The sequence below is a fragment of the Salvelinus fontinalis genome, chromosome 11, assembly GCF_029448725.1.
Source record: "Salvelinus fontinalis isolate EN_2023a chromosome 11, ASM2944872v1, whole genome shotgun sequence".
NCBI classification, from domain to species: Eukaryota; Metazoa; Chordata; class Actinopteri; order Salmoniformes; family Salmonidae; genus Salvelinus; species Salvelinus fontinalis.
In genome coordinates this window covers 41740449-41765448 of record NC_074675.1, presented here as the reverse complement: position 1 = coordinate 41765448, position 25000 = coordinate 41740449, and the positions used below count along the sequence as shown (strand labels likewise).

The 25000-nt window shown below is 42.4% G+C and overlaps 1 protein-coding gene across 48 annotated transcripts in view; it reads right to left on the bottom strand.

The window, feature by feature from the left end:
- The window catches only part of LOC129866077 (receptor-type tyrosine-protein phosphatase delta-like), a 170366-nt gene extending 152119 nt beyond the window's left edge, over nt 1-18247 (bottom strand). For 29 of the 48 annotated variants that reach the window (XM_055939191.1, XM_055939205.1, XM_055939193.1 and 26 more), the window contains exon 1: nt 18091-18247. In XM_055939191.1, coding sequence (XP_055795166.1) covers nt 18091-18178 — 88 coding nt within the window. In that variant the 5' untranslated portion in view covers nt 18179-18247. The remainder of the gene's footprint in view (nt 1-18090) is intronic. The other 19 variants (XM_055939217.1, XM_055939218.1, XM_055939225.1 and 16 more) reach the window with 2 other exon arrangements.
- Nucleotides 18248-25000: the final 6753 nt, after the last annotated feature.

Genomic DNA, 25000 nt, shown 5'->3' with positions numbered 1-25000 from the left:
AAGCTGCACCCTGCATCTGATATGCAGAACTCGGTTGATACAGTTATTATTATATTTAGTTCATAAGGTTGCTAAAAACGATCTCCACGAGCGCGTTCGGAGGTACGTTCGGCTCAGGAGGTTATCCGCTAAACCCCCCTGATCCGGGGTCTGTTAATTGGCGGTGAGGTTGTTGTCACACATCGGACTAATTAGCCCAACATAGGTTATTAAGCCGTTAATGGATTGAATGGGATCCCTCTACAACCAAACCGACAAGGGCTTTATTGCAGCTCCTCCACTCCTGCAGCTCCTAGTGAAGGGTTGGGATTCCTAACGTTTCAACTGACATTCCAATGCCTTGTCTTAGATGGTGATATGGGATATGTTGATGATTTTGCTTGTGCCATATAAGTAGAGCATACAGATCAGTATAAAACCCACGAGATAATACAAGCGTTAGACTTCATATCCCAAAAGGGAAAAGTCTAGTACAGAACACCCCTCCTCATCCAACCCCTAACTAGCCATTCAAATGACCACTGTGGGAGTTTGCTGCCAATGGACTCCTAGTGTATCTTAGGGGGCTGGCCTCAGTGAACCTCACAACATAGCTCACATTGACCTGGAGGGAAAAGCAAGTGAACGTCAGCAAAGGGCCCTGGCCAGGACTGAACGCCTGCATGATTTGTCCCATAAATATCTTGTGCATTCCATAACAAATCATGGTCTTACTTCTTGATAGTTCATGGCTCTCTTCTGGTATAAGCTAGGCTAAGAGGTTCTGATATAGCTCTCCCATCCTCAAGTTCTTAAGGGTCGACAACTGCATTTAGTTCATTTAGATCTCTCCCAGATAACGAGACGATTTTCACACTCACAGGCATCAAAAAGACAAACGTGGATTGTTCAACCTTTTTTCATCCGTAACATCTTACGTACTAATGTTCTAACATTGATCATCCGTTTTGACATACCCACCAAAAGACGACCCTTTACTCTGTAGTAGGAATAATTATGTGACGGTAAAGCATATCCATTCAAGACAGTGACCAAATCCAAGCATCCCAAAGGCCCAATCTATTAATTGTACAGTCACTCTAGTGATGTCACGCATTGTTACAGGGTGCATTGGTATATAAAGGAGTGATCCGCTTTAGCATATGCCAGCATGCTAAACGTTGTGCCAAGCGTAAGCCGGGGATACGCAAAACAGCTGGCATTGTGTTCGGCTCACCGGCTGATCCCGGCATCAAAGCCATGCTAGACTTTGTGAAACCTGGCCGTTTGTGTTCTCTTAATGGGAGCATCCAGCTTAAATCAGGCTTTATATTCCATCTTTGGTGGACAAATATGCCAAACCTGAGGTAAAATCTGTGGGAATTCCGTTCCATTTTGGTTTGAATTAGGTGGGTATTGTAAACGGGGAAAAAATAAATTTGTAGTCTTTTTTTTTTTTTTTTTTTTTCTTTTTTTTTGGGGTAAATATATATATCCATATACGTATGCATACATATACACATATATACATACACATACCTATATAGACATACATACTTTTTTAAAGAATATGCCTTTATTATTATTCCCCGCGACCCTACCACCAATCCCCCAATTGGAGTAAACTTATAAACACTTCTGCTTTTACCTTCAATTTCTACATCTTATACCTATCTTACAGACACAGTCCACTTTACAATAGTTCTCTCTTATTTGTTCTTAGTCCTTCCTCTATTTCTGTTGTCCATCCAATTTTATTTCCACTTGTAACTGTGCTATTTCACAAAAGCTCCGCACCTATACACATTTCACAGATCCCGTATGCCCTATATTGTTTATCTTGTTATTAGTCCCACCCTTCAGCTCCACCCAACCCCTCCCATCTATCTTCCAACATCATCCATTTCGGATTTCTATTTGCCATACATTTCTCAACTGTGCTGTGATGCTTCACAAAAGACCTGAACCTTCCTATTCTCATAGCTTCTACAGATTGTAAATTAAAAATAAACATCTTTGCCAAAATAATTATTATATTATTGATTGATTGACTATGGCTTTTCAAATCCCCCAGTATTGCTATCTGTAGCGTTAGTTTTAGGCAAATGTTGCAATTCTTCAGCCATTCCTGGACCTGTGACCAAAAACGAGCTACATATGGACAATACCAAAATAAATGATCTAATGACTCTGCCTCCTCACAACAGAATCTGCAGAGCTGGGAAGATTGTATACCCCATATATATAACATTCTATTAGTTGCAAGAATTTTGTACAGTAATTTATATTGAAAAATTCGAAGTTTTGAATCCGGCGTTGTTTTGCGTATCAATTCATAAACCATGTGCCATGGAATGGGTACATCGAAAATCTCTTCCCAACTATTTTGCAATTTGTATGGCACAGCTGTTAGTTTTTTGGTCCTTAAATGAAATTGGTATATGTTTTTATTTATCACACTTTTCTTTAACCATTTTTGTTCTTTAATACAGGGCCGACATACAAGTTCCTTACTTTTTTCCCCTTCTACTTGCCTCTTCCATTTTTGTGGTAATGCTGCAATTAATTGGTTGTAATTTTGGGTAGAGCAGACTTTTCCATATGTCTGTGTTAGCTGCATGTGTGACATAACTCCACCAGTCCTATTTATGATATCATTCACAAAAATTATACCTTTTTTAAACATTTCTTCGATAAATACAGTTTTTTTATCAATTATTATATTTGAATTTAACCACAATATTTGTTGTACTATTTGTTCCGTCCTTTCAGGTGGATTAAACTGAAATTGCAACCAACTTTCTAAGGCTTGTTTAAAGAATAAGGATATTTTGGAGATCATTTCCTTTTCAAACAACCGAAAATGAGCAGGTGTAATCTGAATAAAGGGAAAAAGGCCCTTCTTGAACATAGGATGAGACATTCGTACCAGTTTACTAGAGAACCAGTTTGGATTTAAGTATAACTTTTGTATGACCGATGCCTTTAGTGAGAGGTCTAATGCTTTAATATTTAATAATTTCTGCCCTCCGAATTCATATTCGTTATATAAATAGGCCCTTTTAATTTTATCTGGCTTGCCGTTCCAAATAAAATTGAATATTTTTTGTTCATATAATTTAAAAAACAGGTCACTAGGTGTAGGCAAAACCATAAGCAAATAGATAAACTGTGATATGACTAAAGAGTTAATTAGGGTGATTTTTCCACAAATAGACAGGTATTTTCCTTTCCATGGTAGCAAGATCTTATCTATTTTTGCTAACTTTCTATAAAAATTTATTGGAGTGAGATCACTTCTTTCTTTTGGGATTTTTATACCGAGTATGTCCACATCTCCGTCAGACCATTTAATTGGTAAACTACATGGCAATATAAAATGTGTATTTTTTAGTGATCCAATACGTAATATGGTACATTTATCATAATTTGGTTTTAATCCAGAGAGGATAGCAAAGGTATCTAGATCCTCTATGAGGCCCTGGAGAGACTCTAGTTGTGGTTTTAAAAGAAAACATGAATCATCAGCGTACAATGACACCTTAGTTTTTAAGCCCTGGATTTCTAATCCTTTAATATTAATGTTTGATCTAATTTTAACAGCTAACATTTCGATGGCAATAATAAATAGATATGCCGATAGTGGACAACCTTGTTTTACTCCTCTAGATAGTTTAAAACTTTCTGAGATGTAGCCATTATTTACTATTTTACACCTAGGGTTACTATACATAATTTTAACCCATTTTATAAGAGATTCCCCAAAATTGAAATATTCTAGGCATTTATATATAAACTCCAGTCGTACTTTATCAAAAGCCTTTTCAAAATCAGCTATGAAAACCAGGCCTGGTGTCCCCGATATCTCATAGTGTTCTATTGTTTCCAGTACTTGCCTTATATTATCTCCAATGTATCGTCCATGTAAAAAACCTGTCTGATTAGGATGAATAATATCTGACAAAACTTTTTTTATTCTATGCGCCAAGCATTTTGCTAGGATTTTTGCATCACAACACTGAAGTGTAAGAGGTCTCCAATTTTTTAATTGGACTGGATCTTTATATATACCACTTGGGTCCTGTTTCAGTAATAACGATATCAGACCTTCTTGTTGTGTGTCTGATAATCTACCATTTATATAGGAGTGGTTAAAACAAGTTAATAATGGTCCTTTGAGTATATCAAAAAACGTTTTGTATACTTCCACTGGTATGCCATCCAGCCCTGGAGTTTTCCCATCTTTAAAGGCCCCAATTGCAACAAGCAGTTCCTCCTCTGTAATTTGGCCTTCACATGAGTCTTTCTGTTCAGATGTTAATTTTACATTATTAATAGGAAAAAAATCCATACAATTAGTTTCAGTTAGTGGAGATAGAGGAGCCTGAAACGAAAACATATTCTTAAAGTACTTTACTTCCTCTTTCAAAATATCATTTGGTGAATCATGCGTGACTCCATCATTTGTCACAAGTTTTAATACATTTTTTTTGGTAGCATTTCTATATTGAAGATTGAAAAAGAATTTGGTGCATTTTTCCCCATATTCCATCCAGTTCGCTTTATTTTTATAATATATTACACTGGATCTTTCTTGAATAAGTTCCTCCATTTCTTTTTGTTTTTCCTCTAAATTATTCTGTGCCTCTATGGTACCGTTTTTATTGCTATCTAACTGTACTGTTAGTCCTTCAATTTCCTTTGTTAATATGGACTCTTTTGATCTAAATTGCTTTTGTTTTATAGATGAGTACTGAATTGCATGGCCTCTAAAGGCACACTTAAAAGTGTCCCATACAATAAGGGGATCTGCTGTACCTATGTTATGTCTGAAAAAGTCAGTTATAAAATCTTCTGTCCTAGTTCTAAACAATTTATCATCTAGTAGACTTTGATTAAATTTCCAATATCCTCGCCCACGTGGAAATTCTGTAAGAGAAATATATATGCCAATTATGTGATGATCCGACCGCATTCTATCCCCTATCAACACTTTTTTAACTTTTGGTGCCAGAGAGAATGGAATAAGAAAGTAGTCAAGACGACTAGCTTGATTCAGCCTCCGCCAAGTATATCTCACTAGGTCAGGGTATTTAAGTCTCCATATATCCACTAATTCCAATATATCCATGACATTCATGATTTCCTTAAGTGCCTGAGGGTGATAATTTGTAGTGTGATTTCCTTTCCGGTCTATAGAGCTATTTAAGACCGTATTAAAATCTCCCATTATAATAATAGAGTCTAGTGTTGCTTGTAGAGTTGATAAGTTCTTATATATATTTTCAAAGAAGCTTGGATCATCATTATTCGGACCGTATAGGTTAACAAGCCATATTTGTTTATTGTCCAATAACATATTTAAAATAATCCATCTACCTTGAGGATCTGTTTGGACAATTTGCACATTTGGATCAAAATTATTGTTAATTAAGATCATCACCCCTTTTGAATTTCTTTGCCCATGGGAGAAATATATTTTGCCCACCCAGTTCTTTTTCCACAAAACTTCATCTAAAACTGTTGAATGGGTTTCCTGTAAACAATAAATATTATAATCCTTCTCTTTTAGCCAGGTAAATACTGATCGTCTTTTCTTATTATCTGCTAAGCCATTACAATTGTAACTGGCTATACTTATTTCACCACTTACCATGAGACACACCTTTCATTCTTTTAATCAGAATATATTTTTGTAAACGTACTATTAAAACGTAACATAATGATTGAGTGTTTATATAGTTGTACCATGATATTTGCATTTCTACTAAGTAAACCTCCAATTGGTCCCTACTATTCCACCCGCTAAAAGGCCTCATCTCGAGATGGCTTGTCATCCCAATGCCCGGCAGACCACCCTCGACCCCCTGTATCCCATAGCCCTGAACCGACTGGGATCCATTCTTTGAAAAGAGCATACAGTTCCATTTACCGAATTGAAGTAAATCAATTGCCATATGCATTTCCATTGCCGTCACCTCGATTTGTATTATATATAGCTGTGGATCATCCTCTATTGTACCTTACATCTTTTACTTCTTCTTTCGCAACAGTTGTGGGATACACACATACACACTCAGCCCTTACCCCCACACAACCATAAGCTCACTTTCTCAACAGTTGCACCATCCCAGAGCCCAACTCAAGATGGGTCATGATTTCCAAATGCCATTGCAGTTGCAGCTGCATGAGAAGGCCTGCAAGACCGCGCAAAAAAATAAGCAAAAATTGAAAATTATTTACCATTGTCATATCCTAGATAATGGCCGTCAAATGTACACCCTATTCCTGAAAAAAAACACCCACAATACGGCCACCAGTCATGACCATGTCCCCACGCATCTCCATGCAGTCCGACCTTGATTCTGTGCCACCAGGGCCACAATAATATACCCCCTCTCTGAATGTCCGAGTGTGACCCCCTCCCCATGGGTTACTGCAGCTAGTGTTGCCAGCACTGCCACTGCCTGGGTGGGGGTACCCCACCAGAATCCCCACCGGCTAGGTACAAGGTCGTCAAGGTTCTCATTAGCAGCTTTGAGAAATTCCTTGTATATTTTCCTCTCCCTTTAGGGGGCTTTGGCTTTGCAGGACCAACCCTGCCAAGCAGGCTCAGAATCTTGAGGGGGCAGTGCTGCTCTTGGTCTCTGACCTCATTTTAGCTGCATAGAGACCGCTTACAGCAAGCACATAAAACAGTTAGGGACTTCTCCTTAATATCTGGGTCATTCAGGTGGGTGTCTAGGGTATAGGGCCATAGACAGTACCATTAAAATAGGATAATAATTAGATATAATTTATTAAGATAAAAAAAATGTAGTTTTCCATGATAGGACAATAAATAAATAAGACGTATAATTCATTATAAAAGTATATCCATCATCTGAACAACATTGAAAGCCCTCTCATACCCGGCTCACAGCAATACATTGGCTCTGGGATATGCAACCATTTCATTACTCACTCACTCAACTTTCCAAACATAACAAATAAGATAAAAAATAAAATAAACACAAACCATACCATCCACACATACTGTGCCTTCTGTTTACTTAGTTTTTATCTTCACTATGTTGAATTAGTGCTTGTGTGTTCAATTAGTTATATGTGAAGATTTATAAAAAAGCTATATTTTTTGTTGTATTGTTCCAATCAGTAACCGGGCTTGAATTGTGTTTATTTTCCTCGTCTATGAGAATTTTGTAAATTTTAAAATAACCATGGAGTAGTCTTTGTGTCTCTGAACAACTGGTTATCAATATATAGTTTATCAACGACGAGAGCTACTCGTTTCGCTTTTAATCTGTTTTGTTTGAAAATTGGATACAGAACTTTGCGCCGTTCTGCAATTTCTTTCGGAAACTGATCATTCATGCCAATTTTGGTCCCAGCAAGTCTTTTACCTAGGCTTTTAACCATTATTTTATCTTTAAATGAAGCAAATTTTGCAACGATTGGGCGTTCGTACCTCTGCCCTCTCTGTCCGAAGCGGTGAACACGTTCAAGTTGGATTTTGTCGACAACTTCGCATGGAATCTGAAGCGCTGTACGGAGGAACTCTAACTATAGATTCAGGAACTTCTCCTTCTTTTTCTTGGATACCTGTAAGTACCAAATTCTCTCTCATGGATCTAGTTTGAATCTCCAGTAAGGCTTCCTTCAGAACGATGTTCTCTTTTTTAATTCCATTCATTTCGGTTTGAATCTTATTGACTGTCCCTTTTAGCGCGTGTGTTTCCTTCTCCAATGTCGCAGCTTTTTCATCACTCATCTCTAGGCTTGCCTTTAACTCTTTTATATCCTTACTAAGTAATTCAAGTAAACCCAGTTTGTCATTTATTGATTTTAACAGATCAGTTTCGACCTTTACCATTCCCGGTGGTGAGAATATTAAATCGTCAGTATCTGTCGAAGAATCTCGCTTGCGTTTTGTAAACGGTTCCCCTGTCTTATTCTCCGTCATGTTTGGTTGTTGTCTGTGTTCGTAATATTTGTCGATAAATGTCTCTAGTTTTAGGATTTGTTTTGTGTTATTATCCAGATTGAAGGTTTATCAATCACCAGATTATGTAGTGCTAATATTTTAGTCTATTTAGCAGATATTTTGAATATTATGTTTTATCTGGAGGTGCTCTACATAACTTCGTTCAGTCCGCCATTACCTTTACTTTACCTTTACGTCCGCCCTATATTTGTAGTCTTTCTTCGGTGGACAAATATGCTGAAGTTGGTCTGAACTTTGTATGGTACTGTGGATGGCCAAATTACAGCAATCCATAGCCAGGCTAATAGTGTCCAATAACGGACTACCAGGGGCTTTCTACTAGATAATAGGGCAGGACGAATACAGTACTGCGATAGTCGTTAGTACCGTGGCAAGGAAACAAAACATGAAGTAGGTTAACTTCTTTAGGAAAACAGACTAATGTTGGAAAGAACATCATTATGTTGTTATCCAGAGTCACATGTATTTATTTTCCAAGCTATAGCACACAATATTTTACACCCAGCAGGTTTTTGAAGGACCAAAGGGTTTAGTGTGCTTTGTGTTACATTTTCTGCCATGAAAAATATATTGCGATACTGGTATCTTCACAGCCCTACTAGACAAACAAGCATTCCCAGCATAAATGGTGAGTGCCCACAGTGTCTTATGGAGTAATTACATGGTAATTACAAAGAGACGATAAGAACGAGAAGCACAGACAGTTTGTAGAGTACCGTACTTCTACCGGAGAAAATGATTACTACTGATTATTCATCTAGCATAGCAAAAGCCCTGGTAGCACAAATCATCTCGGATGGCCACGATAACATTGTGTTTAATTACGTTTCCATGGTCTTGTGATCAGATTGCGTGCGACTAAACCACAGGTTTGTAATTAGACACCATTGATGAGGAGGGTTTAAATCAAATCAAATATAATTGTATTTGTCACATGCACTGAATACAACAGGTGTAGACTTTACAGTGAAATTCTTACTTATGAGCCCTTTCGCAACAATGCAGAGATAAAAAGTAAGAAAAGATTTTATAGTAACACAATTAAATAACAATAACGAGGCTATATACAAGGAGTACCGGTACCAAGTCAATGTGCGGGGGTACAAGGTAGCTGAGGTAATTGAGGTAATATGTATATGTAGAGTAGGTAGGCGTAAAAGTGACCAGGCAATCAGGATAGATAATAAACAGAGTAGCAGCAGCGTATGTGAAGAGTGTGAAAGTGTGTCTATGTGTGAGTGGTATCAATATGCATGTGTGTGTTTTGTGTTTGTGAGCCTATGTAGTGTGTGAGTGTGTGTTTATGTGTTTGTTGGAGTATCAGTGTAGTATGTGTGAGTGTGAGGGTAGAGTCCAGTGAGTGTGCATAGAGCCAGTGCAAAAAAAAGGGTGTCAATGAAAATCGCCGTGTTAGCCATTTGATTACCTGTTCAGCAGTCTTATGGCTTGGGGTAGAAGCTGTTCAGGAGCCTTTTTGTCCCAGACTTTCTGCTCCGGTTCCTTTTGCCATTCGGTAGCAAAAATAATGACTTGGCTGGAGTCCATTTTTAGGGCCTTCCTCTGACACGCCCCAGTGATGTACCGGACGTACCACCCTACTTTTTTATCAAATGGCGCTGGGGGGAATAACAGCCATTTTACGGGCTCCGGAAAAGTTGTGATATTTGGTATATTTTTGGGCGCTGATCGTTTTTTAGTAATAATTACAATGTCAGTAGTTTCATTCTCCCTTATTTAATGTAATTCTGGGGAAATGTGTTATTGTGTAATACATGGGTGTGTGTGAAGGTGTGTGTGTGTGAAGGTGTGTGTGTGTGTGTGTGTGTGTGTGTGTGTGTGTGTGTGTGTGTGTGTGTGTGTGTGTGTGTGTGTGTGTGTGTGTGTGTGTGTGTGTGTGTGTGTGTGTGTGTGTGTGTGTGTTGCATGCAGAAGTACAATGACAACATGAGGGTATGACTATGAGTTTAGTAGGAAGTGGAATGGACGCAATTTAAATCAAATTACCATGCTGGCAAATTAAGCAGTGGGATTTAATTTGAACTGTTGTAAAAATGCTAATTTCAGCACAACCTGAAAGCCCATATGCAAATACAACCCTATTTCACAATAATTCATATTAGGGGAGGCATGCATAAAACACACGATGTACAACTACCTGGCATCAGGGAAAATGCATTATCATTAGCCCTTAGTCTGGCTAGGAGGTGCTACTCAGTGTGCTCACATGATCATGATCCTCTGTGTGTGTGTGTGTGTGTGTGTGTGTGTGTGTGTGTGTGTGTGTGTGTGTGTGTGTGTGTGTGTGTGTGTGTGTGTGTGTGTGTGTGTGTGTGTGTGTGTGTGTGTGTGTGTGTGTGTGTGTGTGTGTGTGTGTTCCTATGTGTGTGTACGTGCCTGCCAGTAGTCCTATAAATGTGTGGTTCTATGGATGAATACATATCCCAGAGTGCATCGAGGTAATGACCATTGACAGTAACACTCCACGAAAATATGTATCATATTATTCCATCCAATATTCTAGAATCTATTCACACACACTGACACTGACAGCCATCTGAATGAGACAAAGACGTGGTCGAGCTTGAGCCCTTTGATAACACCCGTGATGACTGCCTCTTTCATATCAAATAATTACACTATGGGAAAGCCTGTTCCTATATTGCACATTATGTTCGCTGCAGAGCCGTGCACAATTTGACCTCTGCATGGAAACCCGCTAGCCTGCCCCCTGATTCGAGTTGAGCCATCAGAACCGCTGCATGAAGACACGCTAGTCTACCCCCTGATTCGAGTTGAGCCCTCAGAACCGCTGCATGAAGAAACGCTAGCCTGCCCCCTGATTCGAGTTGAGCCCTCAGAACCGCTGCATGAAGACACGCTAGTCTGCCCCCTGATTCGAGTTGAGCCCTCAGAACCGCTGCATGAAGACACGCTAGCCTGCCCTCTGATTCGAGTTGAGCCCTCAGAACCGCTGCATGAAGAAACGCTAGCCTGCCCCCTGATTCGAGTTGAGCCCTCAGAACCGCTGCATGAAGACACGCTAGCCTGCCCCCTGATTCGAGTTGAGCCCTCAGAACCGCTGCATGAAGACACGCTAGCCTGCCCCCTGATTCGAGTTGAGCCCTCAGAACCGCTGCATGAAGACACGCTAGTCTGCCCCCTGATTCGAGTTGAGCCCTCAGAACCGCTGCATGAAGACACGCTAGTCTGCCCTCTGATTCGAGTTGAGCCCTCAGAACCGCTGCATGAAGACACGCTAGTCTGCCCCCTGATTCGAGTTGAGCCCTCAGAACCGCTGCATGAAGACACGCTAGCCTGCCCCCTGATTCGAGTTGAGCCCTCAGAACCGCTGCATGAAGACACGCTAGTCTGCCCCCTGATTCGAGTTGAGCCCTCAGAACCGCTGCATGAAGACACGCTAGTCTTCCCCCTGATTCGAGTTGAGCCCTCAGAACCGCTGCATGAAGACACGCTAGCCTGCCCCCTGATTCGAGTTGAGCCCTCAGAACCGCTGCATGAAGACACGCTAGTCTGCCCCCTGATTCGAGTTGAGCCCTCAGAACCGCTGCATGAAGACACGCTAGTCTTCCCCCTGATTCGAGTTGAGCCCTCAGAACCGCTGCATGAAGACACGCTAGTCTGCCCCCTGATTCGAGTTGAGCCCTCAGAACCGCTGCATGAAGACACGCTAGCCTGCCCCCTGATTCGAGTTGAGCCCTCAGAACCGCTGCATGAAGACACGCTAGCCTGCCCCCTGATTCGAGTTGAGCCCTCAGAACCGCTGCATGAAGACAGGCTAGTCTGCCCTCTGATTCGAGTTGAGCCCTCAGAACCGCTGCATGAAGACACGCTAGCCTGCCCCCTGATTCGAGTTGAGCCCTCAGAAACGCTGCATGAAGACACGCTAGCCTGCCCCCTGATTCGAGTTGAGCCCTCAGAACCGCTGCATGAAGACACGCTAGCCTGCCCCCTGATTCGAGTTGAGCCCTCAGAACCGCTGCATGAAGACACGCTAGCCTGACCCCTGATTTGAGTTGAGCCCTCAGAACCGCTGCATGAAGACACGCTAGCCTGCCCCCTGATTCGAGTTGAGCCCTCAGAACCGCTGCATGAAGACACGCTAGTCTGCCCTCTGATTCGAGTTGAGCCCTCAGAACCGCTGCATGAAGACACGCTAGTCTGCCCTCTGATTCGAGTTGAGCCCTCAGAACCGCTGCATGAAGACACGCTAGTCTGCCCTCTGATTCGAGTTGAGCCCTCAGAACCGCTGCATGAAGACACGCTAGCCTGCCCCCTGATTCGAGTTGAGCCCTCAGAACCGCTGCATGAAGACACGCTAGTCTGCCCTCTGATTCGAGTTGAGCCCTCAGAACCGCTGCATGAAGACACACTAGTCTACCCCCTGATTCGAGTTGAGCCCTCAGAACCGCTGCATGAAGACATGCTAGTCTGCATCCTGAAATGATCTCTCTCTCTCTCTCTCTCTCTAAAATATGGTCCCCTATTCTCTTTATAGTGCACTTATTTGGACCAGGGCGCATAGGTGCACTATAAAGGGAATATAGTGCTATTTGGGTCGCAAGCCTGTGTGTGAAGGAGAGCCAGAGAGGTAGAGAAGTTTGGGCATGTAAACAGATTGTTTACAGAGATCCGGGGGAGCCTGTTGATAGTTACTTGAGGCGTTAAAAGAGGAGCATTCACTCCACTGGAATACGACACGCCATCAGTAGAGATAATCAATTCAACCAGCATTAGGCCACAGGGTGACTTAAGTTCCCTCCCGATTGGCTCCCTATTTCCTATATAGTGTAGTCCACAACTTTTGACCAGGGCCCCTTAGAGGGATGGGTTTAAGAGGTATTTAAAGCAGCATGTATCAATGATCAATAATGATCAATTGATGGTCAACGCCAGCGAGTTTAAGAGCACAATGGGAAACATGTCAGAGGGCAAACAAACAAGCACAATGGCAAAACCATTAGAGACCTCTATCAACCTCTAGGACTTATTGTGTTTTGTTCTGTGCTGTTCGGTGCTGTTTGGTAGCTCTTTGCATTTCATGTTGCTAATGAATCGCAGAGCTGTTTAGTCTCCTCAGACCAGTAGCTCTGTCCCAAATAGGACACCGTTCACTACATTATGTTCTTCTTGCCTTATGGGCCATGGCCAAAATAAGGTGCCATTTCAGACACAAACCATGTCTAATCTTCATCATCCTAGACATTGTTCAACCAGGCACAGAATAATTGCTTGCCGCCACCACTGCTTCTCGCTCTCTCTCTCTTCCAGGCTCACCAGGGACAATTATTATTGTTCCTGGTGAGCCCTGGCATACCCTCCTTCAATAGTCCTGAACCTAATTTGCCACACAAATTAACCATGCAGGGTTTGGAGAAAAAGAGAGGGAGAGGAAGAGAGAGACAGCGAGAGAGTGAGAGAGAGAGAGATTCTGGAGGTAAAACAACAGAAAAAACACAAACATAGTCACAGTCCTATGCCAACAAAGGGCCCTTTCTATCCATGCCTAGTATCCACATATTAACCGAACAATGCATTGCCATATAGCATTCGCCTATGTTAGCATCGTTAGCGCCAAAACCCTTCCTACGTGTGTGCGTGTCCTGTCCGGGGACATTTGTTACTCTTTTCTCCCCGCCTTTGCGGGAGAGGTTGGTGCAGTCAGCCGGGCATGGACACACAGGACTGGCTCCAAGGATGGTGCCATCTGTTGAGCAGGCAGAGTCAGCCATTTTCGCCCTCTCACGTGTCTCATATCCTCCGCCATATCCCTTAGCATGCGGGGCTAACACACCCCAGTTGGGCAAACCTGCACTGACGGAGGCAGGCAGCTTCCCTTCTTTCTCTAGGGGGTTTTAGAGGGTTAAAGTGAGGCGGTGGGTGGTGGGCGGGGGGGGTTATTCCGTCGTTATTTTGATCTTTCCTCTCACGGCTAGAGTGGTATTGGGGAGAACCCTGGAGCTGAGCTGAGCAGCTGAAGTGTTTATGCAGATGCAGTGGCACACTAGAGAGGGAAAATACAGGGATGTAGTCGCTTGTCTGGGGCTAACGCACAGGCACAAAAAGGGACAGAAGGAAGGGACGTGGGAGGAAAGGATAGAGGGAGAAGGAATATCCGCAAGAAAGGGTCCAACACAACAAAGAATAAAACACATACTTAAGCTGAGTATTAAAGCTGGATAAAGCTGAGAGAAGAATATAGCTGGATCCCTTAGAAAATATGTAATACTTCAAGATGGTTTGGCTTTACTTGGCTCTCTGTGCACTCACACCTCAGCTGGCAACACTGGCCTGTCATACAGCCCCCGATCCCCAACCCCCTGTCTCCTGCATTACTCAGTCATTGCTAGACAGCTGTCGCCTTCCCTCACGGTGAATTTGTTTTGGCTTGGAGGTGATGAACCAGCACAGCTGTCCAAAGGGCTATAAGAGCAGCTGTTAGCACGCAGGCCGTAACAGGGAGAGAAGGGAAGGTGGGGGGTAGGGTTAAAGGGGTTGGATGGCCAAGTGTACTTGTGGTTGTCTCATCGGTAACATCTGTGCTCAAATTCACCGCTGGAATGTCCACTGGCGACTCAAGATTGGATGTCTGGTAGTTGGCTTTCCTTTATTTTATATGTCACATTTGTCACCTCAACTATGTGTACATGGCAACATCCACCATTTTGAGTTCATGCCTTGTTGCATGGTCTATTCTTTTTCCAAAAGATTGATAGGTGTGCTCAATAGAAAGCACATCAAAAGCTGCTATGATTATGATGGTAAAGTCAATAAAAAACAGAATCATTGAGACACAAAATTCTCACCTGAAGTGAAAAACAACTTTCCCATTCATCTTTCTCCCACAATGCCATGGGAGGGAGTATAGAGCATGAAACAGATTGCAGGGAACGTTTCTCAACCACAAAGTTTCAAGTCTCGCCCATCAATTTAACTTTTGCTATTCCCTCGTCTATGACCTTGGGTGAACGCTCGGTCTTCCAAAGATATTCAAGCTGAAAAGTGAGATTCCTGCGGTGTGACCGGTGTAATAAATCTTTGATTCACATGCACCTGCTTCCTGGAACTTAGTGATTCATGGGAAGTAGTGTTAACCAGGGAAAATGGAGTGGGAGAAACTTTAATGGAGTCTGACACTACTGGCACACTGCTGTCACACCTCAATGGAATCTGAAACTACTGTCACACTGTTGTCACACCTCAATGGAGTCTGAAACTACTGTCACACTGCTGTCACACCTCAATGGAGTCTGAAACTACTGTCACACTGCTGTCACACCTCAATGGAGTCTGAAACTACTGTCACACTGTTGTCACACCTCAATGGAGTCTGAAACTACTGTCACACTGCTGTCACACCTCAATGGAGTCTGAAACTACTGTCACACTGCTGTCACACCTCAATGGAATCTGAAACTACTGTCACACTGCTGTCACACCTCAATGGAGTCTGAAACTACTGTCACACTGCTGTCACACCTCAATGGAATCTGAAACTACTGTCACACTGCTGTCACACCTCAATGGAATCTGAAACTACTGTCACACTGCTGTCACACCTCAATGGAATCTAAAACTACTGTCACACTGCTGTCACACCTCAATGGAATCTGAAACTACTGTCACACTGCTGTCACACCTCAATGGAGTCTGAAACTACTGTCACACTGCTGTCACACCTCAATGGAATCTGAAACTACTGTCACACTGCTGTCACACCTCAATGGAGTCTGAAACTACTGTCACACTGCTGTCACACCTCAATGGAGTCTGAAACTACTGTCACACTGCTGTCACACCTCAATGGAATCTGAAACTACTGTCATACTGCTGTCACACCTCAATGGAGTCTGAAACTACTGTCACACTGCTGTCACACCTCAATGGAATCTGAAACTACTGTCACACTGCTGTCACACCTCAATGGAGTCTGAAACTACTGTCACACTGCTGTCACACCTCAATGGAATCTGAAACTACTGTCACACTGCTGTCACACCTCAATGGAGTCTGAAACTACTGTCACACTGCTGTCACACCTCAATGGAATCTGAAACTACTGTCACACTGCTGTCACACCTCAATGGAATCTGAAACTACTGTCACACTGCTGTCACACCTCAATGTAGTCTGAAACTACTGTCACACTGCTGTCACACCTCAATGGAATCTGAAACTACTGTCACACTGCTGTCACACCTCAATGGAGTCTGAAACTACTGTCACACTGCTGTCACACCTCAATGTAGTCTGAAACTACTTTCACACTGCTGTCACACCTCAATGTAGTCTGAAACTACTGTCACACTGCTGTCACACCTCAATGGAGTCTGAAACTACTGTCACACAGCTGTCACACCTCAATGGAGTCTGAAACTACTGTCACACTGCTGTCACACCTCAATGCTCAGATTTCAATTCCAATTCAACGTATTTTCGTGGTGTTTACAGTGTTTACAGTGCCTTCAGAAAGTATTCCTACCCCTTGACTAATTCCACATTTTGTTGTGTTACAGCCTGAATTCAAAATGGATTCAATAAATAATCATCTCACCCACCTACACACAATACCCCATAATGACAAAGTGAAAAACATGTTTTTAGCTATTTTTGTAAATTTATTGAAAAAGAAATACAGAAAAATCCCACTTAAATAAGTATTTACACCCCTGAGTCAATACTTGTAGAAGCGCCTTTGGAGGCGATTGCAGCTGTGAGTCTTTCTGGGTAAGTCTCTAAGAACTTTCCACACCTGGATTGTGCAACGTTTGCCATTATTCTTTTCAATATTCTTCAAGCTCTGTCAAATTGCTTGTGATTATTGTCAGACAACCATTTTCAGGTCTTGCCATAGATTTTCAAGTAGATTTAAGTCAAAACTGTAACTCGGCCACTCGGGAACATTCACTTTCTTCATGGTAAGCAACTCCAGTGTAGATTTGGCCTTGAGTTTTTGGTTACGGTCCTGCAGAAAAGTGAATTAATCTCCCAGTGTTTGGTGGAAAGCAGACTGAACCAGGTTTTTCTCTAGGATTTTTCCTGTGATTAGCTCCATTCCATACATTTGTTTGATCCTGAAAAACTCCCCAGTCCTTAATGATCAAAAGCATACCCATAACATGATGCAGCCAATAAGGAGCGTGGTACTCAGTAATGTTTTGTATTGGATTTGCCCCACACATAACACTGTATTCAGGACAAAAAGTGAATTGCTTTGCCATATTTTTTTGCAGTATTTCTTTAGTGCCTTGTTGCAAACATGATGAAACAAGGGACTTGCCGGAGAGGAGGGAAATCCCTGAGCAGTTTCCTTCCTCTCCAGCAACTGAGTTATGAAAGATGCCTGTATCTTTGTTATGACTGGGTGTTTTTTTTACCCATCTACCAATAGGTGCCGCTCTTTGCAAGGCATTGGAAAACCTCCCTGGGCTTTGTGGTTGAATCTGTGTTTGAAATTCACTGTTCAGTTGAGGGATTTCAGAGATAATGGTATGTGTGGGGTACAGAGATGAGGTAGTCATTCAAAAATCATGTTAAACACTATTATTGCACAGAGAGAGTCCATGCAACTTATGTGACTTTCACTCCTGAACTTATTTAGGCTTGCCATATCACAGGGGTTGAATAGTTAATGACTGAAGACATTTCAGATTTTCATTTTTTATTCATTTGTACACATTTTGAAAAACATAATTCCATTTGGACATTTTTGAGATATCGTGTGTAGACCAATTACCAAAAATCTAAATGTAATCAATTTTAAATTCAGGCTGTAACACAAGAAAATGTGGAAAAAGTCAAGGGGTGTGAATACTTTCAGAAGGCACTGTTTATCTACGGTTGTTCTTTGGGTCCCAGATATGGATAGTTATCTCCATATTGGATTAGAATGTAGGGGCATGGACATGGCCTTGTACTCACCAGGGTGTTGGGTGGAGAGAGGGAGATAGAGGGAGAATGCATGGAAGTGTGTGTGAGTTGGTGTGTGTAATAACACTTGACACTTAGATATCATAAGACCACTTATAAGAGACATCTTTCTTCCCTACAAGGGCGCAAACAGAGGACAAAAGAGAAGTGACACTTACTTTCGGCATTGGCGAGGAGGAGGAGAAGACCCAGGACGAGCAGCACGGGTCTGGCTATGTGCATCATGGGACAGCTTGGCACCAGCATGCTTTGGCAGCCTCAGTGGTCTGATTTCTCAGATGCAGGATATTCACAGCCTGTGGGGGGAGGGGAGAGAGAGCGAGAGAGAGCGAGAGAGAGAGAGAGAGAGAGAGAGAGCGAGAGAGAGAGAGATGAAATAAAATAAAGCGGTTTGGCTTCATGTACTTTATCTATCTAGTGCAGATTTGTGACATACCCACACAGACTCAGTAGGTTCTGACAGCTAAAGAGGAGAGAGGGCGATATGCTCGCAGGCTATATTCTGGCACTTCAGAACATACATTAGTGCTCGCACATACACACACGGATGGAAGGGCACACGTGCTCTAATCAAATATACTGTGTGTAATAAGAATATCTCTGAACTATTCACAGACATTCAACATGCTAGCAGCGGAATGCTAATCTGTTTAGCCTACTCTGGGTGACTAACTCAAACTGTCCCCAGAGAACCATACAGCGAGCCATTCAACTCACAGACATTTGACATTTTGGTAATTTAGCAGACACTCTTATCCAGAGCAACTTACAGTAGTGTAAGGAAAGAATTCATCACACTTTTTCTCTGTACTGGTCCCCCAGGGGAATCAAACCCACAACCCTGGCGTTGCAAGCGTTATGCTCAACCAACTGAGCCACACGAGACACAGCACCTAACCTCTGCTCTCGTTCTTTATTGAGTTTATGGTGAGACGGGTTAAGAGAAGCCAGTAATAGATTGGTGGATTTCTCTCCAGACAAGTGCTATCCACTGACTATGGAGTGATAAAATGCCACCATTGCTCTTAGTACCCTTAAAACCATTCAGCTCATATTTATGCCCTGTCTTACACCACTTAGCCAAAGCTTTAATAGCTTCAAGTGTCTCCAAATAGATTAGGACCAACAACAAAAAAGAGTGCAACACATCTATACATTTTGATGGAGTAAGCTACAGTAGCATTAGTACATGCTAGCAACACCTCCTTTATCAAGCGCTGCTTGGAGTACACATCAAATCTATGACAGAGTATACTCTTAGAAAAAAAGGTGCTATCAGGAATCTAAGAGGATTCTAGAGCTGTCGTCATAAGATAACCCATTTTGGTTCCAGGTAAAAACCCTTTTGGTGCCAGGTGGAACTCTTTTGGGTTCCATATAGAGCCTTTTGTGGTAAGGGTTTTACATGGAACCCGAAAGAGTTCCACCTGGCACCAAAAGGGTTTTTACCTGGAACCAAAATGGGTTCTTTAAAGGGTTCTCTTACTGGAAGTTCTACCTGGAGTTCTAACAAAAGAGTTCTACCTGGAACAAAAAAGTGTTACCCTAGGGGGACAGCCGAATAAGTCTTTTGGAACACTTTTTTTCTAAAAGTGTAGGCTAGGCTCGGCTCGTGTTTGCGCTCATGTTTGCCACCCCTTCCTTTATCAAGAGCCACTATGTGGATGGGGAAAATCAATGTGACAAAGCATGATAGCATTAGCAAGTAACCCACTCGATTCCACATCATCCATTTGCTAAAGCCAGGTCTTGATCACTGGTGACCGATATGTTGTGGTTTCTGAGATGTAAAACACTTTACAGGCATTGTAAAGACCTATTAATCGATGTAGATCAGAGCTTAAAATGTGTTTTTGGAATGCACCCAAACTGACTAAGTGAACTTGTCGGAGGTAAACTAAAACTGGGAGTCGACAGATGGACACATCATTTGACCTCTGACCTCTTTTACAGTTTGACATTTAGCGGGTTAGCACCGAAGGCTAGTTGACAGATAGCATCACCCATTTGCACATCAGCCACACCACAGGCCTAGATATGGCACTGTTTACCCACACAAAAGCATTACAGGAATCACATAATCCCTTTACGTATGGGGCTTGTTCACCCGGCTTTTTATCTGATGATTTATAAACAAATAAAACATCTAGAAAACCCAAAGCTCAATCAGTGGGGTAGACGATGACAAAGTACCTAATTTCCCTGCTACCCGTCTCCCCGTCCTTTCTCTCCCCCTGCGGGATAACTTTTATTCCTTTGACTGTAAATGGCAGAAAAGACAGGGAGATAGTGCACCTGTCACATTCGATTTGTATCATGGGGAGATAGACAGGACTACCTGTCTCAAGCGCTGTGAGGCCGGTGGCGTCCGCGGTACGCGTGGCAAACTGAATCAATTTGAGGCAATCTCAACCAACCAACCAACACACACACACACACACACACACACACACACACACACACACACACACACAAAATGGCTCACGTGCACACACACACATACGAGCACACACAAACAGATTTTCCGCATGACTAGAGTATTTATAGTGTATTTCATTCCATTACACTGTGTTAGGACAGGGTTATCACTGAAAGTGTAATCCATAGTAAGCAACGGCATTACACAAAGCTCTTCTATTCAAGGTCACTGACGTCTTCTCTGACTTTTGCCTTGCATGCATGTGCAGTAACCATCCTTCCAAAGTCGGGGTTGATAGCCATTGAGTTAATTAATGTCGTGTGAACTTCCACAATGACATGACATTAGGAGTCCTCACTATACACAGTACTCAGCAGCCCTCCCTTGCTCCCTCCACCGCCCTCCACATGCTGATAGAGAGAAACAAAGCCATCTGCATGTTTTGTAAGCACCAACCATGGGAGAGGAAGGCTGTGCCATCCATGTGAACACAAGCACCCCTAATGTGAACAAAGTAGCTGACAAAATTGGACAATGGCTACTCTGATGTCGTATGTGGACTTTTGTTCCAGCATTAAGGTCTTGTCACAGAATACAGTCAAAGGGAGTAGGCAGGGTAGGCAAGGTGCACTTAGTCACCCTCTGAACAGCATGTCTGTAGCTAGAATGGTGCAGCCTGTTGGCAGTGTGTATGATAGTACCTGCATGCATGTGTGTATGTGGGTGCGTTCATGTGTGGGTGTGTTTCCTACAGGGCTGAGCTCTAACCAACAACTACAGCAGCATCGCTGGCGTTACCCAACGCACACTGCTACCTCAGATATTACCTCTGACCTTCGACACAAAAGCTTTTGTTCCCTAATATGGCCGCTGTGTTTCATGTGTCAGTTCAATTTCACACATACAGCGTTGCTGATGCTTCCCTTGAACATTTATTGCCGGGGAAAAAAAAGAGTGAAAAAATATTGTCCTTTCTTTCCAAGCCTCTCAGCGGTATTATTGTGTTAGTTTTCAGCGGTTTTCCATTCAAAGAGCCGGGTTGTGATAGGATCATGCATTATTAAACAAAAGGCCGACAACATGCACAATGTTAATTAGAAAAAGGGGACGATATTGCCAGGCAGTGTCGGAGGAGAGAAATAAAGAAAGAGAGAGAGAGAGGGTTGGTGAGTTATCGTTTGTTCTCCCCTGATTCTTATCACTCCCTGAGAGGTTGATAGAGGAGGGAAACAATGAAGAGAGGGATTCTCTATAGAAAGGATTGCCTGTTTTGTGTCTTCTACTATTGCATGTGGGAGTTCTGTGTTTCAAACAATGACTGACAATTTAGATTCCGAGCTTTTTGATACTGCTGTGTGAACTACCAAACAGTGTTTGATCGAATAAACTTTTGCTCATTGTTGTTCAAACGTCTTGAGATGGGTGTTGATCGTTAAACAGAAGCTAACAGGAATCCCTTGTCATCTATTTCAACGTAAGTAACCATCATGCTGGGGTGGTCATGACCCTGAAGGCATGCTGTTAAAGTAGCTAATGCCATCTGTGATGGGACATTCTTTGTTAGCGTGCTCTCATAGCAGCCTAGTATATCCACAATATAACACAAATTGATGGGAACCAAATGCTAACATCAGTATCTTATGGATGCAACTGTTTTTAACAAGTTTGGTCTGGGATAAAAAACTAAACAATACCCCATAACCAACCTTTATAACCGACTCATCTTTCGTGCGCCTTGCCTCAGTTTTGCTTCAAATAAGTCCATTGGGTTTCAAGAGGGCTCTTTATGTTTGTGAATAACATGCAAAGCCTTGCCCATCTTATAAAATGGATTGCATGGAAACTGTTGTTGTTCTCCCCAAAAAATGGCCACAAAAATACCAGGCAGGACTATTAAGTCAACCCCTTCCTTAATTGTGTCCACACACGCAAAGACAGAACTGCCACAAGGAATTGGTGCAAAACAAATACCGTTTTTGCCTTTGATGAACTGTTCCCTTTCCTTGTTTGGTCAGGGGTAAACAATACAGTCATTACATAATCCCAAATCATAACTAAAACTTGGCAGGTTCCTTAAATTTTTTACTCCAACAACGTAGGGCTATATCTCAGGAGTTTTGAACAGTATCCTCCAGATGCCACACAAGAGGTAAGAGTCAAGCGCTCAAGGACTCTATCCGGCTTAATTAAGGCAGAACCGCTGTACCGTGAAAGAGCGCTCGCCCACCGATTTCAACCGCAAGGTCAAATGGCATAGGGCATCGTGTACCCATCCATCACCCTCCACGTCTACCCGTTTCACCCATGTTTCCACAGTGGAGAAATATGACTTTAATAGAGTTCAAAGAAGTTCGCATGAAGCGGCATTTACATCCACTCAAGATTCCCTCGGGGTTATTGCTATGTGTCACATGATTGGAGTTATAGAATGTATCCCGTTGGAACGCTCAACAGAGGCATAAGTCCCCCTAGCAACCGTCCGCCCCCCTGTCAAAAAGGGTGCGGGCTAAGTCAGAGTGGCAGCCCATGAGCTCGGGATGCTGGCTGCACCTATTACGCATGACACATGCAGTAGTCTTTAATCTTACCTCTTTCCGCTCATCTCTCTCTCTCTCGGTCTCTCTTTCTCTCTCTCAAAAGTCTCCTTCCTTCCATCTTCTTCCATGACCTGCTTCAATTTTCTCTTCCCCTCTCTTTCACAATCATTCTTCTGCCCTTCTCTCTCTCTTTTCTCTCTCTCTCACTCGCTCATACCTCCTGTCACCGTCCTTTCCTCTCTTTCCTTCCCTCCATACATCTCTCTCTCTCACAAAGGGGCGGTTTGATTTAAGACTAGCGTCAGGACCGTTTCTCACGCATCGCCACCAGATCAGTAGGCATGTGTAATAACATTCCTCAAGCTAAGCTATGCCCTCAAGGGCAGCCTCCACATGAAAGCTTCTGACAACCGCAGCTTAAAGGAGTTTATTTGTGAAACTTATTTACTTTTCTCCAACCTCCTTCCGACCTCAGTCAAACAAGCCTCTGACGGTCATATGTAATGTTTTCAGAGATGCTCGTCCCACCCGAGTTCCTCTGTTGTCTCCCTGTTTATTAGAACGTTGTCGGTGTCTGTTTATGTCAAGGCTTACAAGCTAGCAAGCTAACATTCGCTATAGCATCCCACTCTTTGTTGTTATGAGTGACGGGTTCTGATGACATTTCTTTGTTATGAGTGACGGGTTCTGATGACATTTCTTGCGCAAGTAATTGGGTTTAAAAGCACCTGCTGTGGCTGGAACAAGGAAGTGGCAGTATCTTGTCCCCAGGTGTGGGTACAGGAAATGCCAAAGCCATTTCACCTCTGCCGTCTCGCTTTTGTTCCGGAGTTTGAACTTTGAGAAGCCTCAAGGGAGATTTGTTTGTTTACCTAATCACCAAAGGTCAATGATAATTAGGTGCATATATCTTTTTAAGGGTTGCTTTATTACTGCCAAGTTGCTATCTGTGACTAGATCTTAGCAGGGCGAGCTTAACTGAATTCAACAGTTTTAACAAGCTGGTGTTTCATAGCTGCAAGAAAAACTAACAATGGAACAGAGGCCAAGTACATATATTTTCAGTTTACTATAGTGATCCTTTGTGAATTCAGCCCACCTACCATATCCTTGTCCAAATAGTTATCTCATCAATACTAGACCTACCATATCCTTGTCCAAATAGTTATCTCATCAATATTAGACCTACCATATTCGTGTCCAAATAGTTATCTCATCAGTACTAGACCTACCATGTCCTGGTCCAAATAGTTATCTCATCAATATTAGACCTACCATATTCGTGTCCAAATAGTTATCTCATCAGTACTAGACCTACCATGTCCTGGTCCAAATAGTTATCTTATCAATATTATACCTACCATATCCTTGTCCAAATAGTTATCTCATCAGTACTAGACCAACCATGTCCTTATCCAAATAGTTATCTCATCAATTTGCCTGCAGCATACAACCCTGCATCCCACTGCTGGCTTGCTTCTGAAGCTAAGCACGGTTGGTTCTGGTCAGTCTCTGGATGGGAGACCAGATTCTGCTGGAAGTGGTGTTGGAGGGCCAGTAGGAGATACCCTTTCCTCTGGTCTAAGAAAATATCCCAGTGATTGGGGACAATACCCGCTGTACGGTGCTGTCTTTTGGATGGGCTGTTAAATGGGTGTCTTGACTCTCTGTGGTCAATAAAGATCCCATGTTAACCCTGGTGTCCTGGCTAAATTCCCAATCTGGCCTTCATGGCCACCTAATCATCCCCAGCTTCCAATTGATTCATTCATTCCCCCTACTATTCCCCAAGCCATTGTAGTAAATGAGAATGTGTTCTGAGTCAACTTAAATGGTAAAAAAAAAAATAGACCTACCATGTCCAAAAAGTTATCTTATCAATACTAGACCTACCATATCCTTGTCCAAATAGTTATCTCATCAACACTATACCTACCATGTCCTTGTCCAAATAGTTATCTTATCAATACTAGACCTACCATATCCTTGTCCAAATAGTTATCTCATCAACACTAGACCTACCATATCATTGTCCAAATAGTTCTCATCAATACTAGACCTACCATATCCTTGTCCAAATAGTTATCTCATCAACACTAGACCTACCATATC